This window comes from Stenella coeruleoalba, assembly GCF_951394435.1.
Source record: "Stenella coeruleoalba genome assembly, chromosome: 1".
In the NCBI taxonomy this organism is placed as follows: Eukaryota; Metazoa; Chordata; class Mammalia; order Artiodactyla; family Delphinidae; genus Stenella; species Stenella coeruleoalba.
Window position 1 is genome coordinate 26,540,914 of NC_137169.1, and position 17,254 is coordinate 26,558,167.

The window sequence follows — 17,254 nt, forward strand, 5'->3', positions numbered from 1 at the left end:
ATTCTAGGTACTTCGTATAAGTGGAATCAAACAGTATTTGTCTGCACCTAATGTATGGTGGAATGCATTTTTAAAATTAAATTAATATTTGTCCTGCAAACAGACTGTACCTTCTTTTTTTTCCCCTGTGCTGTACAGTAGGCCCTCACCAGCCATCTACTTCATACACAGTAGTGTACATACGTCAATCCCAGTCTTCCAGTCCATCCCACCCAATCCATCCCACGTGTTATCTCATTTAAATGTGCACCACATTTATGAAGTTATCCCCATTTTACAGAGGAGAAAACTGAGGCTAAGTAGGCTGATAGACTAGATCAAGAGCTAATAAAGTTAGAGCAGAGCTTTAACCTCAAGACCTCTGTCTCCAAATCCCCCTGCAGCACATAATAGCACGACCACCACAGCTGATAGGTGTGAACTCACTGCTAGTGAGTTTACTATGTGTTGGGCTTAACGTGGATTATCCTTGTGACAACAGCAACATTAAAAGGTATATAACCATTATTATCCTGATTTTATAGGCGGGGATTATTATCCCATTTTCAGTAAGTTGAGGCTTGGAGAAACTGAGAAATTACATAGCACCTCTATCAAACACTGAAAGCATAAATCGCCTATAGGTATTGTTATCTCCTGAGTAACCTGTTTTCAAAACCCATCCATCCATGGCACTGAAACTACTAATACTTTGCTCTACTCTTCCAATGGACTTGTGAGACCTTGGAGGTGGGGAGGGCATGCCTGCTGCCATGTGCCTGGGTCCCCAGGCAGGCGCAGAGCCTCAGAAGAGAGTGGGGACTCTCTCGTGGCTCCCATTCAGCACAGGCCCAGCCTCTTTGGTTGCTGGACTGTGATGTTGTCACTCACTTTGCAGGAAGCCATAGATCACAGAGTCACTGTTGCCTGACAAGGCTACTCTCTATTCAGTCATATACATCAACAAAGCCCTATCTAAACTTTCCAGAGAAGGAAACTCAAATCCTTCCTCTGGTGGCCACCATTTTGTTTTCTTTCTCTGCTGTATCGTTTTATCACTATGGCTAGTTCCTCTCGTCTCTGCTCAGGTGATTGGCAAACAACCTCTCCATTCATTGAATCCTTCACTCTCTCTAGTTAATCTTCATATCCCAGGGTGGTGGTTTCCAGGCAGGGAGAAGGAGGGGAGGATTCCTAAGTGCAGTGTCTCTTTAACATGTGAGACGATGCTCAACCTCCCTCTTACTGAGAAAATAAATACAAATCAAAACTCTACTGAGAAATTATTTCTCATCCATCAGGTAGGGAAAAATGCAAAAAGTCTGATGACTCGTGAAGCCGAGGGAAAGCAGGAATTCTAGTACTTTCCTGCTGGACATGCAGAAGAGCACAAACCCTACGCAGGGAAATTTGGTAACATCCAGCAAAATTCATAGGCATTTATTCCCTCACCCAGCAACTCTACTTCTAGAACTCTATCCCAAAGATACACTGGCAAAAATACGCAAAGACATATATATGTACCAGGCTACATAACGCAGTACTATTTATAACAGCCGAAGAATGGAAACAGCCAGAATGCTCAGCAATAGGGAGCTGACTAAATGAATTGGGGTAATCAACAACAGGGACTATTTATGCAGCTATAAAACAAGAATAAGGAACGTTCTATATAATGTCATGGAGTGGTCCCCAGAATATTTTATTAAGTGAATAAAAGCAAGATACAGCAGCAAAAGCAAGGGTAATGATTCCATTTATCTAAGAAAAGGGTGGGAGACACACACATATTTTCTCATATCAACAATCAATGAAAGGGCAAACTCAAAATGCAAAAGATTACCTATGGATGGGGGGAGGGGCCAGGGTAGAGAGGATAGAGATACAAGTTAGACTTTCTCAGAATAAACCTTCTTTTAGAGGTTTAGCTTTGGAACTATGTAAATATTTTACATAATGAAAAAAGATTTAAATTTGATAAGCAATTTCTCAAATCTTAAAAGCAGTGTAAAATAAATGAATATAATACTGTATCAGCTGGTAGCATAAACACACATGAAGAAACTAAAGAGATTTTAAAACACAGCAATTTGATAGTCCATCCCTAGTAGGATGTACAGACAAGAAGAATTGAAAGGAAAAACACACAAACGATTTTCAGTAATCGTATTGCTGTTGGTAGTATTGATATTACAATTTGAGACTCCTGGGTGTATATTAAGGAATATGGGAAATTATGTTGGCGTTGAGAACCTGGATTACCAGCAAGAGTGAAAGAAGATACCGATACGACATCAAGGAAGTTCAGTGAAAAAGAAAAAATGTTCCTACACTGGAAATGAAATGAACCCATGATGCATTTTATCTTTCAAAAAGTACTTCTTAGCTCCGTTCATTGTAAAGGTTTAGAAATGAGGACCTACTCAATAGTAATAAGCAGAGCCAGTGCCCAGATTCCGAATATTATTTCTCACTAAAAGGAACCAGGACTCCTTGGAGAAACAGCTGATTTTAGGTCAGGGACAGAAAATGTACAAGATGAGGTTGGGCCAATTTCAAAAGGCTCCCGCCGGCCAATGGGACGATTTGAGCGTTGACTACAGTAATAACTGCAATGGATTTAAATGCATAAAATATGTTTCAGTCCTTTGGATTGTAATGATATTAAAAAAAATGTTCAACTTTGGAAGACGTTAGAGTCAACCCATTCATACGAAAACTGGTAAATAAAGGAAAATAATTAAGTATTTCTCCTGTCTTTCCTGTATGAACTATACCACAGGGTAACCAAATAGTTGATCAGGGCAAGTTTTCCATAAGTATTCCAGCTTGTAAAAGAAGAGATGGAATGTTACCATTTTGTAATCTCTAGGCTATGATCACTGATGGCTCCTAACATCACCCAAAGAGAAACAACTAGACATTACATGCATCTGACAGAGGCATAGAGCCCTGCCTATAAAATATTCTGGCCAAACACCAGAACCTGAATCTGATTAGGCTTCTAGACCTTACTGCCAATTAAAGGAAATATAAGAGAGAGAGGATCATGTTAAACAACCTCCTAGGGATGTAATCGCCAAAATTCAGACTGCAGGAGACTCCTCAGGATAAACAACCTGGCTTCCTCAACAAAAATATCTCAAGAGGGTGGGAAGACACCTACAGATTAAGAAGGACTTGAGACATACAGCCTCACTAGGGCTCTGACTTCTTAAAAACTACTATGAAAGAAAGGGTTAGATAGATAATCATGGAAACTTGGTTGTATTAAGTAATTATTTTCATAATTTTAAGATAATAGCATGGTGGTTCTGTTTTAAGGAGTTTCTTTTCATCCATTAGAAATATACACTAAAATGTTGTGCATGAAATATTATGCCTGAAATTTGCTTCACAATAATCCCAGAGCAGGGCAATGGTGGAAGATACTGGTAATGCAGAGGCTATGAATGAAATGAAATAGGCCATGAGTTTATAATTGTTGAAGCCAGGTGATGGGTACATGGGGTTCGCTATACTATTCTCTCTGAAATTTTCCATTACAATTGTTAGAGTGAAAAGAAGGATATACACAGAGACACACACACACACACACACACACACACACACACACACACGGAAAAGACAAAAAAAGAGGAGAGGGTCCTGCCTTGAACAGAGAGAAGAATTCAGCAATAAGATAAAAGAGGTACCCAGTGCCTTATCCCAGTGCCTGGCACAGAGTAGGTGCTCAATAAATAATTTGTGGAAGGAAAGAAATACTGCATTGTGTGCCCCCTCAAATTCATAGGTTGAAACCTTAACTCCCATGTGACTGGCTTTGGAGATGGGCCTTTAAGGACATAACAACGGTGAAATGAGGGCATAAGGGTGGGATCTAATCCAAAAGAACCGGTGTCCTTACAAGAAGAAGAAACATCAGGAGTGCACATACACAGAAAAAGGCCATGTGAGGACACAGCAAGAAGATGGCCATCTGCTAGCTAAGGAGAGAGGTGTCGGGAGAAAGCAACCCTGCCGGCTCCTTGATCTTGGACTCCAGCATTCAGAACCATGAGAAAACACATTTCTGTTGTTTATGTCACCCAGTTTGTGATATGCTGTTACGGCAGCACGAGATGGCTAATGCGCTGGGCTTCTGATGAGGGGCTGGTGTCCCCTGTGAGGGAGGATCCACCTCTCCTGACCTTGGATGCTAGAGTTGTACGAGGCAAAGGGCAGTTGGGGGTGGTGATGGGATAGAGTGATGCCGGGAACCCATGCTCCCTGAGCCCTCAGAGGCCGCATGTGTGCTTCTGCTTTTCCTGTATGTTCACCCTCACAGCAAACTTTAAGGTGGGTACTGGCGTTAGTCTCATTTCCTAGTTGAGGAAACGGGTACAGAGGGCTTAGGTAACTGGTCCAGAAACACACAGCAGGGAAGCAGCAGGGCCAGGATTTAAACCCAGGCAGTCTGGCTCCAGAGCCTCCATTTCTAACCTCTACGGGTGGACGTGGGAATGCACCCCCTCCCACCCCCACCCCCACCCCACCCCCCGACTACTGCCCTCAAAGGGGTCTCAGTGTGAATATCTAGAAGCAGTGGAAGCTTTTCCCTTGACTCCCTCCAGCACTGCCTCCCCACTACCGCCCCCCGCCCCCCCATACCCCTCACCACCTATCCTCCACCATTCTGTGCATTCTGAGCAAAAGGAGAATGAACTTTGGAGTCAGACCGCATTTGGTGGTTCAAAGTGATCGTTTGGTATCAAAATATCTGGATTTGAATCCGGACTCTCCCGTTCACTTAGCTGTGTGATCTTGGTCAAGTTACTTAACCACTCTGTGCTTCAGTTTCCTTATCTGTGAAGTGAGGATCATAACAGTACCTTCCCTGTAGGGTCATCATGAAGATGTAATATGACAGTGCATGTAAAGCAGTTGGCCTAGTATTTAGCACATAGTAAGTGCTCAATTATTACTAGCTGGGTAATCGCAGGCAAGTCAGTTCACCTTGCTGGTTTGCAGATTTCTCATGCATAGAGCATAATCATCTTTCTCACAAGAGTGACAAGAAGATTAAATGAAATAATGTTAGAAACTCAGTAACTACCCTTCTTCCTCAGAGGCCTAAATGAACTACCACCATCACTTAGACTCCTCTTGGGGGAGTGGGGAGAACTGACCTTTCTTTTTTGGAAGACTTTTTAAAAAATTATAAAAATAACGCATTTATTTTACATACAGAGAGAAAAAAATGTGGACGTGTCCACACCAAAGCGTTAGGCCATTTTTCTCTGGGGAGTGGGATTAGGAAATGAATATTTCCACTTTAACTTTATTGCACTTGTGTATTGCTTACATTTTTTACAACTACCAAGTATTACTTTAAAAATGAAAATACATACTCACTGTAGATAATTTATCTCCTTTTTTCCCATGTATTTCTTTTAAACAGCATATTTTTTTAAACCCAGTTTGAGAGTCTTTGTCTTCTAATAGGGAATGTAATTACCTTTATTATCATAACTGATACGTTTGTCTTACTGCTGTCATTTTGTTTTATGCTGTCCATTTCTGATGCTTCCACGTGGTGTCCTGTTTCCTTTGTCTTTTGTGACAGGCAATATGTTTCCTTTCGTTTTAATTCTCTACTGGGATATGGACAGTAGAAAACCTGCTTGTCATCCTATTTGTGGAGGCTTTTAAGTCTTTTACAAATATGTTTGAAATTATATTCTCTCTAGTGATATAATTCAAGAAAAATACAGTAACGGGGTAGCCAAGAGCCTGGGTTTGGATTCTGGTTCTGTCACTTACAAGCTGGGAGGACCCTGGGCAAGTGACTTAGCTTCTCTGTGCTTTCATGGGACAATAACAACACCTGCTACCTAGACTGGTACCTGGCTGAAATGAGGTGACACCTGTAAACCACCTACCGTAGTGATGTATAATTAGTTCGTTCTTCCTTAAAAGAGACAAGGAAGAGATGAACGCGGGGGTGAGAACCCTGCGTTCCTTTGTAGCTGTTTCACTACTTGGAAGTCTTTCTTAGGAAATTTCTGATTTTAAACATATGGATCTCTTATGTCCTCTGTTCTGTAGATCAGGGGACAGCAAACTACAGCCCGGGGGCCAAATCCGACCCATTCATTTCTGTTTGGTCAAAGCTGTTTTTGCATAACGATGGCAGAGTTGAGGGGAGATCTTAGGGCCCTCAAAGCTGAAAGCACTTCCTAGCTAGCCCTTTAAGAAAACGTTTGCCGACTTCTGCTTTAGATCAGCTAGATGATCATCCTTCTTTCTAAATTTAGGAGAAGAAGCCCTTTTCTCCCTTGTCCTCTTATAGCCTCTCAAAAGCTAAGAGGCTTTTAGCATATATTAAAAGACTTTTTAAAAGACCATTAGCTTCCACATTTAATTGTCCACAAGGTGGGGATACTTAATCAAAAACAAAACTAGAAAAAATGGAAAGACAAAGATGCTGATTACAAAGCAGGGTTCTTCCAAGGCTCAACCCAGGAGGGAAAGGGGCCAAGGAGGGCCAGATGCCAGGAGCTTCTTACCCTGTCTGCTCTACGGTTTCAAGTCCAGAACTGGCCACCCTAGGTGGCGTCCGGCTCTTACTCTGGCTCTCTAACCTGCTGCTCCCCAGGTCTCCGGAAACCAGGTTGGTATCAAATGCCCATCATTCTAAGAAGACTGAGCAGACTCCCCTTGTGCCAAGTCAGCATCTCTCCAACAGGCTGCCCCCTTAGTTCTGGTTGTCCACTGTCCCCCAACCTAAGCATTTTCCCCTCCAGGGACAGAACGAATGAGACGGCTCTAATTTCAAAATTAAGACTCAGCCTATGAAGCAGTGAACCGCTTTAAGGTCCTTTAATGAAGGTCGAGTTCTCTGGCACATTCACTCATGGTCTGGAGTGGTTCACTGCACCGGCAGAACTATGGTCTAGGAGCACCTGATTCAGAAAAGTGGAGGAGGGTTCTGTAGTTACCAAGTCGTGATCCCTCTCAGGGGGGTCACCTGCACTGGGACTGAGCCCCCGCAGGCTCAGGGGCACTGTGGTCTGGGCTTCTGCCCCCGGAAGTCCTATAGTGTTGGTTGGGAGATAGGGCCAAGAATCATGGACCTGGTAAAGAAAAATGTAGCCATGGTGAGACCAAATATCCGATAGGGTGGTCTGGCGGTGGCCCATAGAGCAAGGGATCCAGGAGGAAGGAGAGATCAGGTGAGTGGGAGACAGCAGGGAAGATGTCCTGGATGAGACGGACCACGAGGAAAACCAAAGAAGTCAGAGGAGGTTGACGAGCATGAGGGAGAATGGGGGGCCCAGCTTGTAGGAAAGGTGAGACCACTGACCGACAAGCCCCCAGACCCTGGGCTCTGCCTCACCCCCAAACAACCCCATCAGACACGAGTGGTTATGCCCCTGCTGCCGACAAGGGAGCTACCCAACCCATCGGGTCCACAACTGGGAGGGGGCAGAGACAGGAGTTTCATGGTTCCCCGACACCAAAGCTTATGCTGCTTCCAAAAGTGCTCGCTCTGCTGGGTAAAAACAGCAGAGGAGGTTGTGTGGACGTGGTTGTGTGACCGTGGAGGGCAGGAAGACGCCTGTTTGTGTCACGAGTGGAGCAGGCACCTGGAAGGATGAACCCACCCCATGATCCCCCGAAGTGGACCAATATGCATCTGATGGTGTCAGGAATGGTTAAAATCAGGTGAATATCGTGCTCACAGCCAACACTGAGTGAGCGCTGCCCCTCTGCCAGGCGCTGCTCCAGGAGCGATGCTTGCTCACGACCACCCTGTGAGGGGGCTCCCATTACGAACTGCACTTTACAGATGGGGCAGCTGAGGCACAGAGAAGTCAAGTCACTTGGCCCCGGCGACTCAGCGGGTAAGTTTCAGGGAGGAGACAAAATGCAGTCTGGTGAGAGTCAGGGCTCTGGAGGCCATGAGGGAGGCTCTAACCTAGTTAAAAAGTCATTCATTCATTCATTCATTCATTCAGTGATTGATCAACCAGTATTGACTGAGCATCTAGCAGGCATCAAGCAATATGCCAGCTGTGGGGGTACGAGCCCAAGGAAGATTCCCTAACCTCACGGAGCTTACACACCAGCAACAGCATGGCTAACACTTATGCTAGGAACTCACTCTCTGCCAGGAAGTGTCCTTTACATGTGCATCTTATTATCATCTCCCCACTTGTTTTTTAGCTGAAGAAAAACAAACCAACCAGAGGCTCAGAGGGAAAAAGGCGACTCGCCAGGATTCCAGCCCAGGTCCCTCTGACTCGACGGCCCACCTTGATGCCACCCTCTCTGCCTTGGACCCTGTGCCCTTGGTGGTCTCTCCTCCCCGCTCCCCCTGCCTGTCAGCTCTGGGGCAGCGGTCGCCCCGAGGCACGCCCCCCTCGCTGCTCTGCTCTCCTGTCCTTCCCCCTTGCTGGCCGGGGTGCTTGGATTTGGGTCTGGGGACTGCGTATGGAGAGGTCCCTTAGGTCGCTACCCTCTGTCCATCACGCGAGGTAAGAGGAAGGCGCTTTCTGGGTCCCAGAAGCAGGGAACTGCAGCCCTGGCCTCCACTGTCACTGCCTTCAAGGGGTCTGTGGGAGACTCACTTTCCACCCATTATTCACAAGTATTTATCGAGGGCCTGTTCTGTGCCAGGCATTGTGCTTGGTGCACAAGTTTTACATAATTCCTGCCCTTAAGAAGCTTAATTTGTGTTTTCCATGCCTGCAGTTGGGGGGACCAGATGGCTAGCCTCTGAAACTGAGTCAAAACCTGTCTACGTGGCAAGGCAGGACCGAGGAGACACCACAACAACCCCTGTGCTTGCTTCAAGCTGTGTCTTTTTTCTGGCTGGTCTGCCCCTGGTCTCCTGGAGATTCACTGCAAGGATTATCAAGGCAGCATTTAACAGGGACACCAAGGCCAAGCCTGGGAGATGTCCCAGGGAATCGGGGTAAATTAGCATGTGGAGAAGGAAAGAGTGGCAGGCAGCTTGAAAGACACGCAGACTCACAGCTCTGCCAACACTGCTTCAGGCTGATGGAGCTCCCCTGTGCAGGAGCTGGGAGCGGGGCTCCTAGTGGCTGTGATACTGAGAGCGTTCCCAGTTGAAAGAAGAGTGTTTTTGATGCCTGACAGTCTAGAACCAGCGCTTCTCCTGTCTAATCTCTGGTTATAATTCAAATTTCTGTGCATTGTGGTTCTATAAAGCCCCGGCCATTCCGGCGTGATGGTGAGAGGGTGGTCCCATGTCCTGGGAGAAGAGGACGACTGGGGTTTGGGCCACTCGGTCCCCCTCCTCGGCCTCTCTGGCTGACAGCCCCGGCCCCCGGCCCGGCAGGCACGCACCTTCACACCGCAGCACGGCACTGTTCCAGACCACGCTGCCCTCCTTCAGGATGCAGGTGATGGTCTCTGAACCCTGAGTCCCGAGGAAGCCTTCATCGCAGAGGAAGGAGATGGAGCTTCCCAGCTGGAGGCTGTCACCAAACCGTTTGCCGTTTACTGGAACGCCCGGATCTGGACACTCATTGTGTCGAAAAGCTGTGTGGATACGGGTCAAGGATGGGATTAGACAGAGCTGGCGTGCAGATGGACCCCCAAAGAAAATAAGCTTCATTATCATGGTCTATCCTAGACCTCCTCCACTTCCCCAAGAGCCTGGCATGCTGCGGGGAGAGCTACATATCCTAGAACCACACTGGGCACAAAGCAGGTACTTGTTAAACTTATCTCCTGCCTTCCTGAGCACCTAATCCAACTTCATTCTAAAGCATATTTATAGATCAGGCAGCGGGCTGTTTCTCCTGCTGGCTCATTTACACCAAATAATGATTCTGTGACGTAGGTATTATTACCCCAGTTTACAAATGAGGAAACTGACGCTCAACGTGGTTAAGGAGCAGATCTGTGTCCTTAATGTCAAATCCATTCCATGCGTCCCCACCTTCAGATAGCTATGGGATCATTTATGCTGCAGGAAAACCGGGCTCTAAATCCTGTGACACTAATAGATACCAAGCACCATAAAGTAGGTGCCCTGGAATTAACCCTGTCTGAAGCCATTCCCTTCATTTCCTCGCCCCTTGTCACGCTGCCTCTCACTCTGCCCAGACAATTGCTAATACCATGGTGGTGGGGGAGGTGGGGGGCGGGAGGAAAGAGTCAGAACACTTGTGGGTTTAATCAAGCTCTGCCTCTTATTAGTTACATGGTTCTGGGCAACTTATGTAATCTTGCTGAGCCTCTGTTTCCTAACCTATAAAATGGGCCGTTCCGAGATAGGAATAACATGAAAGGTGATTTGAATTTGCAAGTGGTGAATGCTTGGTAAGCGCCTGACGGGTGGTCAGTGCCCCTTAAGTCTGTGCTCCCTTCCTTCTTCCTGTTCCCAACCTTCCTCCAACAGGGGTGCCCAGTTCTGACACTCGAGTCTGAGGCCGCGCCCTATTTGCATCCCTGCTGTTTTAAGGACGGTGGCTTCCCAGTGGAGACCAGGCTCCACGGCTGCAAGGGCATGGGCCACTTCAGAGGCCTCTGAGATTCCCTAGTGACCGAAACACTCGCACAGTCAGAAACAGAAGCAGCCCTGGAGGCTGTCAGGTCATCTTGCTGGAAGCAAACCTGGTGATCCTTCCTACTGAAGCTGGGCTGAGGGAGCATCTGACACAGAGCTGAGCCCTGACCCCCTTCCCTCTGAAAGGCAATCTTAAGTCAGCCCAGACATCAGTCTCCCAACCTTTCCTCATTAGGAACTTATGACCATGAGCTTGCCCTCACATTTAGAAACACGGGGTGGGAAGAAAAGTGGCACTTGGGGCCCATAAGTCCAGGCGTTTGTCCATTCAAAACCCTGTCAGTCACACAGACACACACACACACACACACACACGTGTACACACTGAGCAGGGATATGCAGCTATTTCCAATACCTTGAAGCAAATGCTCTAAGTCAAGGATTTAAACGCTGCCCAGTTCTACCTGTGTACCTTTTCAATCTGTTTCCTGGCAGGTGAAAGGGGACAGACCTTAGCTTAGGAAGTTTCTGTTGCGGGGTTGGCAGTGATGCCCGCAGGATGCCCCCACAGTAGGTGCTGAGTAAACAGCAGCTACTCTCATCTTTGTCCAAAATACTCACATGGAAGAAGGTTTCCTCCAAGGAGCTCTGGAGGTGGAAACAGGATCCCTGAGCCTTGTTACAGGGACACAGATTTCAGGTCATCCTGAGGGGAAGCCCCGAGTGTTCTCTAACTGTGGAGAGAGCTGTCTTGGGGGCGGGGGGATGTGAGCTCCCTGACATTGGGCAAATTCCAGCTCTTCCCAGACAATCGTCAGTTGGGACGTGACTGAGGAGATGCACGTCCTGCAGGGGAGACTACACTAGTTCCCAAACACCTGCCCGTGGACTGTGGTTCACTAGCTACATCACAATCACCCCAGAAGCCTGTAAAAAAGGTAGATTCTAGGGCCTCCCTCCTTAGAGATTTTGATTCATCAGGTCTAGGACGGGGCTCAGATTTTTAAAAGTTATTGCTACCTATCCATCCCACTCTATCTGTATTAATGCACAGAAAATTACCTGTAACGTCTGTAATAGTGTTCACCAAATATTGGCAAGGACCAGCTCTGGGTGGGGGGATCTAGGGTGGTAGTCAGCATTTCTTCCTTGGCCTGCCCCTGGTTTTTGATTACTGGTGTATTGGATGGGTATCGTTTTTACAGTGGTCGAGGAACCTTCGAGAGGGATGCTGGGTAAGAGCTTGATCACCAGGTCGGGTTTGCCGCTTTCTGTCTCTTCCTCCTGAGGATCTGGAATTTGCTCCTCTCCTGGAAAGTGGGGACCTACTAGGCTGTGGTTTTCCTCGGAGACTATGAGTATTTGGTTCTGACCCAGGTCCTCCACCGGTGTATCCACACCTGCTTTGAACCTGTGGAGTCCTCGGCCCACCCCCATCCTGGATCAGTGGGCTTCCCTGGGACAGCTCTCAGCCTTCTCTTTCCCACTCCCACCAGGAGGAAGAAAGAGCATTAGGCATTCATGGATCTTTGCATTCAATAAATATTTACGGATCCTCACCATGTACCAGACCCTGCACTGGGCAGAGGGCATAGAAAGGTAAGTAATACATACCCCCATCCTTCCAGAGCTCATGGCCTCATGGGAAAGTAGGGATGAGGACAGATAAACTAAAAGCCAGGGCTGCAGTGCTAGACTGGGAAGATCAGGGAAGACAGAACTGGGCTCTGCTTCCTCCTGCCCACAGATGATGGGAAGAGGAGTGCCCGGGAGGAGGCATCCCCGGGAAGATGGACTGCTTCTATCAAGTCCGGCATCCCGAAGAAGGTGTTGGTGTTCCAAGGGCTTTAGCTTGGAATCTGGGGTCCCCAATGACCCCTGTTTGGCACTTACTGTCTTCAGCTCGACTAGACCCTGGGGACAGATGGGACAAGGAAGCAAGACGTCTCTGCCAAGGGTGGGAGGGGGGCTGGGCGGAGATCAGTTCTATCAGAAAGTGCGGGAGGGACAAGCGCTGCGTGTGTGCTGTGTTCGTGGGGCGGAGCTCGAACTGGGGACTTGCATTTCACAAACAGCCTCTGGGAAAGGATCTGGTTAATCTGCTCAGACGGGCCCAGCCTCGGCTGGCTCTGAAGATTTGCCATTGGCCAAGTTCACCGGGTCTGTAGCTGGTTCCGCCCTGAACAGCACCTCTCGCTACCTTTGCCGCTTGCAGTTTCTACTCTCCAAGCTTCTGCCCCGCCCAACCACCGAGACACAGAAACGACAGTAATCACTGCTGAGCTTCAGTCTGCTTCTAGAGAAGGGGCCGAGGGCTAAAACTGGAGGTGACGACTTTGGGACTGTGGGCCTGAGAGGGGCCATGAGGAAATGCCCCAAGAGTTGGCTCTAATGAGTCTCAGAGCCAAACGGAAACACTGCTCTAGATTTCTGTTTCTGATTGGCCTTCTAGGAGGGGGAGGGTGGGAGGGAGAAGTGAGGCCCCAGGCTCCTTTCACATTACGTGGCACATCCATAGGAAATAAATGCTCAAAAGCGAGTGACGCCACAGAAAAGAACTCTTTCCGCTTTTCCCTTCATGCTGGAGCCCCATGCCTGGCTCTGCAGCCTCACAAGGCTTTTGGAACTCGTCCACCCACATCAACACTCCTCTGCTGGAGCCCCCTCCACTGGACATCCCCAGAGGGACGCTCAGCTGAGGACACAGGGTGGACTCACTAGTAAAGGTGATGTTGAAGCCCCTCTTCCCCGTGGAGTGGTCGGTCTGGAACTCAAGACGGGCCACGTGGCCACTGCTTGTGATGGAGGAAGGGAGTTGGTTTCCCGAGAAGGTGCCCAGGACTGGGGCCTCAGCCGTGGCCCCATCCTTGATGACCAGGAAGTCAAACTGAGGCTCCACATCAATGTCATTGAAGGCCAGGTGGATGCGGCTCTCGGGCCGCGCGAGGATAAGCCAGACGCAGTGGAGGTGGTTGCCGTAGTCTTCCGGGTAGTTAGGTGACAGGACGACCCCAGAGGGGCTGGTGAAGTTGAAGAAGCAGGAAACTGCAAGAGAAGAGCCGTGGAGGTCAGTGAGCATCCCTGGTATTGTGCCTGGGCCACTGAGGGCTGGCGGGGGAGCATTTCTTAGTCTAAGAGCAATAGAGAGAAAGGGTGACACGAGGGTTGGGCCAGACTGGCTGGACTCTGAGCTCTAGGTGGGAGACATGCTGGGTTCCATGCCACACGTGGTGTTGGGAAGGGTCCCTCTGGCAAATCACAGACAAGGTGGAGCTGGTCTTCTCCTGGCCCTCTCTCCGTTTCGGTGAGCCCACCCCAGGCAGGGTCTGCATGCTTCTCGGTCCCTTGCGTTGGGGAAAAAAACCCACCATTCAAGCTTAAATGTAGTCCCAGTGCCTGGCTCCTTTTAGCTGGTGGTGGTCCCCTGGGTGGTAACCAGGGTGGAGATATTCCAAGTCCATTTCTATCTTTTAAACATTTTTAGTGGGGAAATGATAGGCGTGCCCCTGGGGATTCTGCCAGCCTCGAAGCTACAAAACTATGCTAAGGAGGCGCTAGGTAGGCACCATCTTTCAGAGCCCAAAGCTTTGGAAGAGACTGGGGGAGAGAGGTGACAGCGCCTTATCTTGAGGCCCTGCATGCGTTCCAAGGATCTTCTGAAAATCTTTATTTTCAACCCTTTCCATGCCAGTAACTAACAGACCCTGGAACAAGGCTGAGGCATAGCAAAGCGCTATAAATGGAAAAACAAACAAACACTAAACCAAAATTAAAAAGAAAAATAACAGAATAAAAAAAATTGCAACAAATATGCCAAAGGACAGCTATCAATATTGAATTAGAGCTTTTATAATTGTATAAGAACGTCACCAAGATGAGCAAACTGTATGCTCAGGGGATTCATATGAGAGAAAATAAGATTAATATGAAAACACAGTCCATTTCACTAGAAAAAAAATAAAAATAAACAACCCATACTGTTGAGGCTTCATGAAAACTCATACGTATTTATGGCCAGTTACACAGTAAAGCTGATATAATCCTTTTGGAAGGGAGTGTATGCATTCTAACCAGCAGCCACAACACTCTACAAATATTCTGACTCAGTAATCTCTAGGAATTAATTCAAAAGAAAAAGAGCCACGTGGACAAAGATGTTTACAGGGACATAATTTTATTACAGAGGAAAAACTGGGAACAACCTACATGCCAGCCCAATAATGCGAGGTAAATTATAGCCTTTAATGTGGTGCGGTTTGAACACAATCATTAAAGTGATAAATATGACCCTGTAGAAAGAAGAATGTTAAACATTTTAAAGTAAAACTGTACCTCATAAAATTATATGCATGCTTGGATTAGAGCTATTAAATATTTACTTATATATGGGTAAAGACTGGACAGGAGCCCCCAAATAAAAATTGTATTAGAGTAAAAGGTTTGGGGGTGATAGTTTTTCAAAATGAAAGCAACATTTAATTTTTCTGACTGCAAAAATGATATAGGCTCATTGAAACACTTTTTAATATATAAAAGTGTAAAGAAGGTAGAAACGAATATGGACAAATATTTAAGTGCCTTTATAACATTTATAGTGATGTTTGGTATTAATTATATTGAAATTAAAGTATAATATTTGACTTATTAATTATAATGAAGCTAAGGTGAAAAATAATAATAAAATCATGTTTGCAAAAGAAAAAAATAAAAACACAAAACAAAGGGATTGGTGATTCCTTCGTTGAGTGTCTCTTTCCTCTGCCTGACTCTACCCACCTTCCCCTTTTCTGCATTAGGTATTACTTTTTCAATCTGCTACTCAAAGCCCTCCCATCAAATTCAGCAAAGTGAACCCGGTCCCGAGGACACAATCAGTCTCATCCCTATAATCTCTGTATTTTATAAGTATTGAAAGTTTGAGTCAAGGGGAGAGAAGGACATGAAAAAGCTTTTAGGCAACACAAGGTATAGTTAATAGTAATTACCATTGTATATTATTGGGCGTTTACTAAGTACAGGCACTGTTCTAAGCACTTTCATCAATTACTCAATTTAACTGTCACAAAAACGGCATGAGGTAGGTACCGTTATTAACCCCATTTAAAAATGAAGACACTGCGGCACACAGAGATTAAGTAGCTTGCTAGGGCTGCGCGGCCAGTAGATGTTAGCAGCAAGTTCAAATCCGCGCAAATCCATGCAAATTCAAATCCACCTGACTCCACGGGCCAAGCCCTTAGCCACCCAGCAACACCGTCTCCCAGTATGAGAACAGTATTGCTCACACAGTCTAATAGTGGAGTCCTTGGCGGTGTTCTTAGAATCTGTTAAAGATTCATCTGTTAACCCCAAGCATTATAACAGCCCTGAACTGGAGGTTCTAGGCTGGACACAGATGCCCCCACACAGCTATCCCATCTATGGCTTTGTGGTAGTCCAGCTGGGAGCATAATACAAATAATGAGGAATCTGAAACCAACAAAGACCACTACCTTGAAGACAGAAGGGGAAAAACCACATGGCCTGTCTACCAGCAGAACAACACCAAGGCGGACCAAAGACAAAGAAAAGCTCTATGATTTCAAAGGCACTGAAAGCATGAGAACAAATGGATTTACTGCAGAGAATTTAATTAACATCACCTGAGTCCCCACCCTGACTCCATCACTCTGTCACATTTTTTTCTTTATACCCTTTATCCAGAGTTGCCATGTTGTAAAGCTCCAGGGGCAACATTTTGAGTAGCTATACATGGCAGATCTACCTATCACTCTCTAAAATTACCTTGTTCACTGGCTTGTTTATGGTCTGTCCCTCCCTCTCCCCAGCACACACACATGTAATCCACGAGGGCAGAAATCTTGTCTGTTTGATTTCTCTGAATCCCTATGGCTCCCACAATGCCTGGTACATTGTTGGTGCTCAATCAATATTTGCTGAATGAATCAATGAGCATTTAATGGTTGATACCATCTGAAGAGATGGTGACGTGGATACGCGTGCCTCACATCCCCATCCCATTCCAAGCCCCAACCAAAAGAACTGACCAAAGTCTGTGTTAGCTCTGGAAACATGGAAAAAATACTATGCTGTGATCCTCAATGTATGTCTCTTAGACACAGTACAGATCTGTCCCTAAATAATTTAGAGTAGAAAAGCATATGACCCAGCCAAACTGTCAAAGAACAAAGACAACAGAAACCTCTTCCAGTATCAAAGACCTCAAAAAGTATATTATCCATACAACACTAAAGAAATACTCCAAGATGTTATCAACCCAACCAAGAGATGAATCAAAATGCAGAACTCAAGTATGAGAAAGTTATGCTTAATAAAAAATGAAAAAAGATTGGTGATAAGCAAATAAACAATATAGTAAAGAATCTAAATAATTGCTGTAAACATAGTTAGAAAACAGACTGCAAGTGTAACAAATATTTGTTGGAAGAGAAGATAAAAGATATCACTCCTGCCTAAATCCCAGGTAAAATATTGCAGATTATTCTGATGTAAAGTATAAAGTTGAAGCAAGGAGATATGCTAATTTTCCTCATTTTGTAAGAAATTCTGTTATATAGTTTCTGTGGTCAATTAGAGAAATATAGGTTAGAGTGTGTCTTTAAAGATGTTAAGTATAATTAGTAATAGACTATAAAGTAGCTTATCTTCAAAATTACCAAAGGGGAAAAAGCAAAAGCAGTCAATTTAGAAAAAAAATGGAATTCAAAGGAAACAACAAGGAATCAAAAAGAG

The 17,254-nt window shown here is 46.0% G+C and overlaps 1 protein-coding gene across 1 annotated transcript in view; it reads right to left on the reverse strand.

Annotated features, from left to right (window-relative positions):
- Positions 1–17,254, reverse strand: part of CSMD2 (CUB and Sushi multiple domains 2) — a 668,360-nt gene that overhangs the window by 237,990 nt on the left and 413,116 nt on the right. Inside the window, exons 14-15 of the mRNA XM_079924609.1 lie at positions 13,220–13,546; positions 9,334–9,528 (exon numbers count right to left, since the gene is read on the reverse strand). Coding sequence (XP_079780735.1) covers positions 9,334–9,528; positions 13,220–13,546 — 522 coding nt within the window. The remainder of the gene's footprint in view (positions 1–9,333; positions 9,529–13,219; positions 13,547–17,254) is intronic.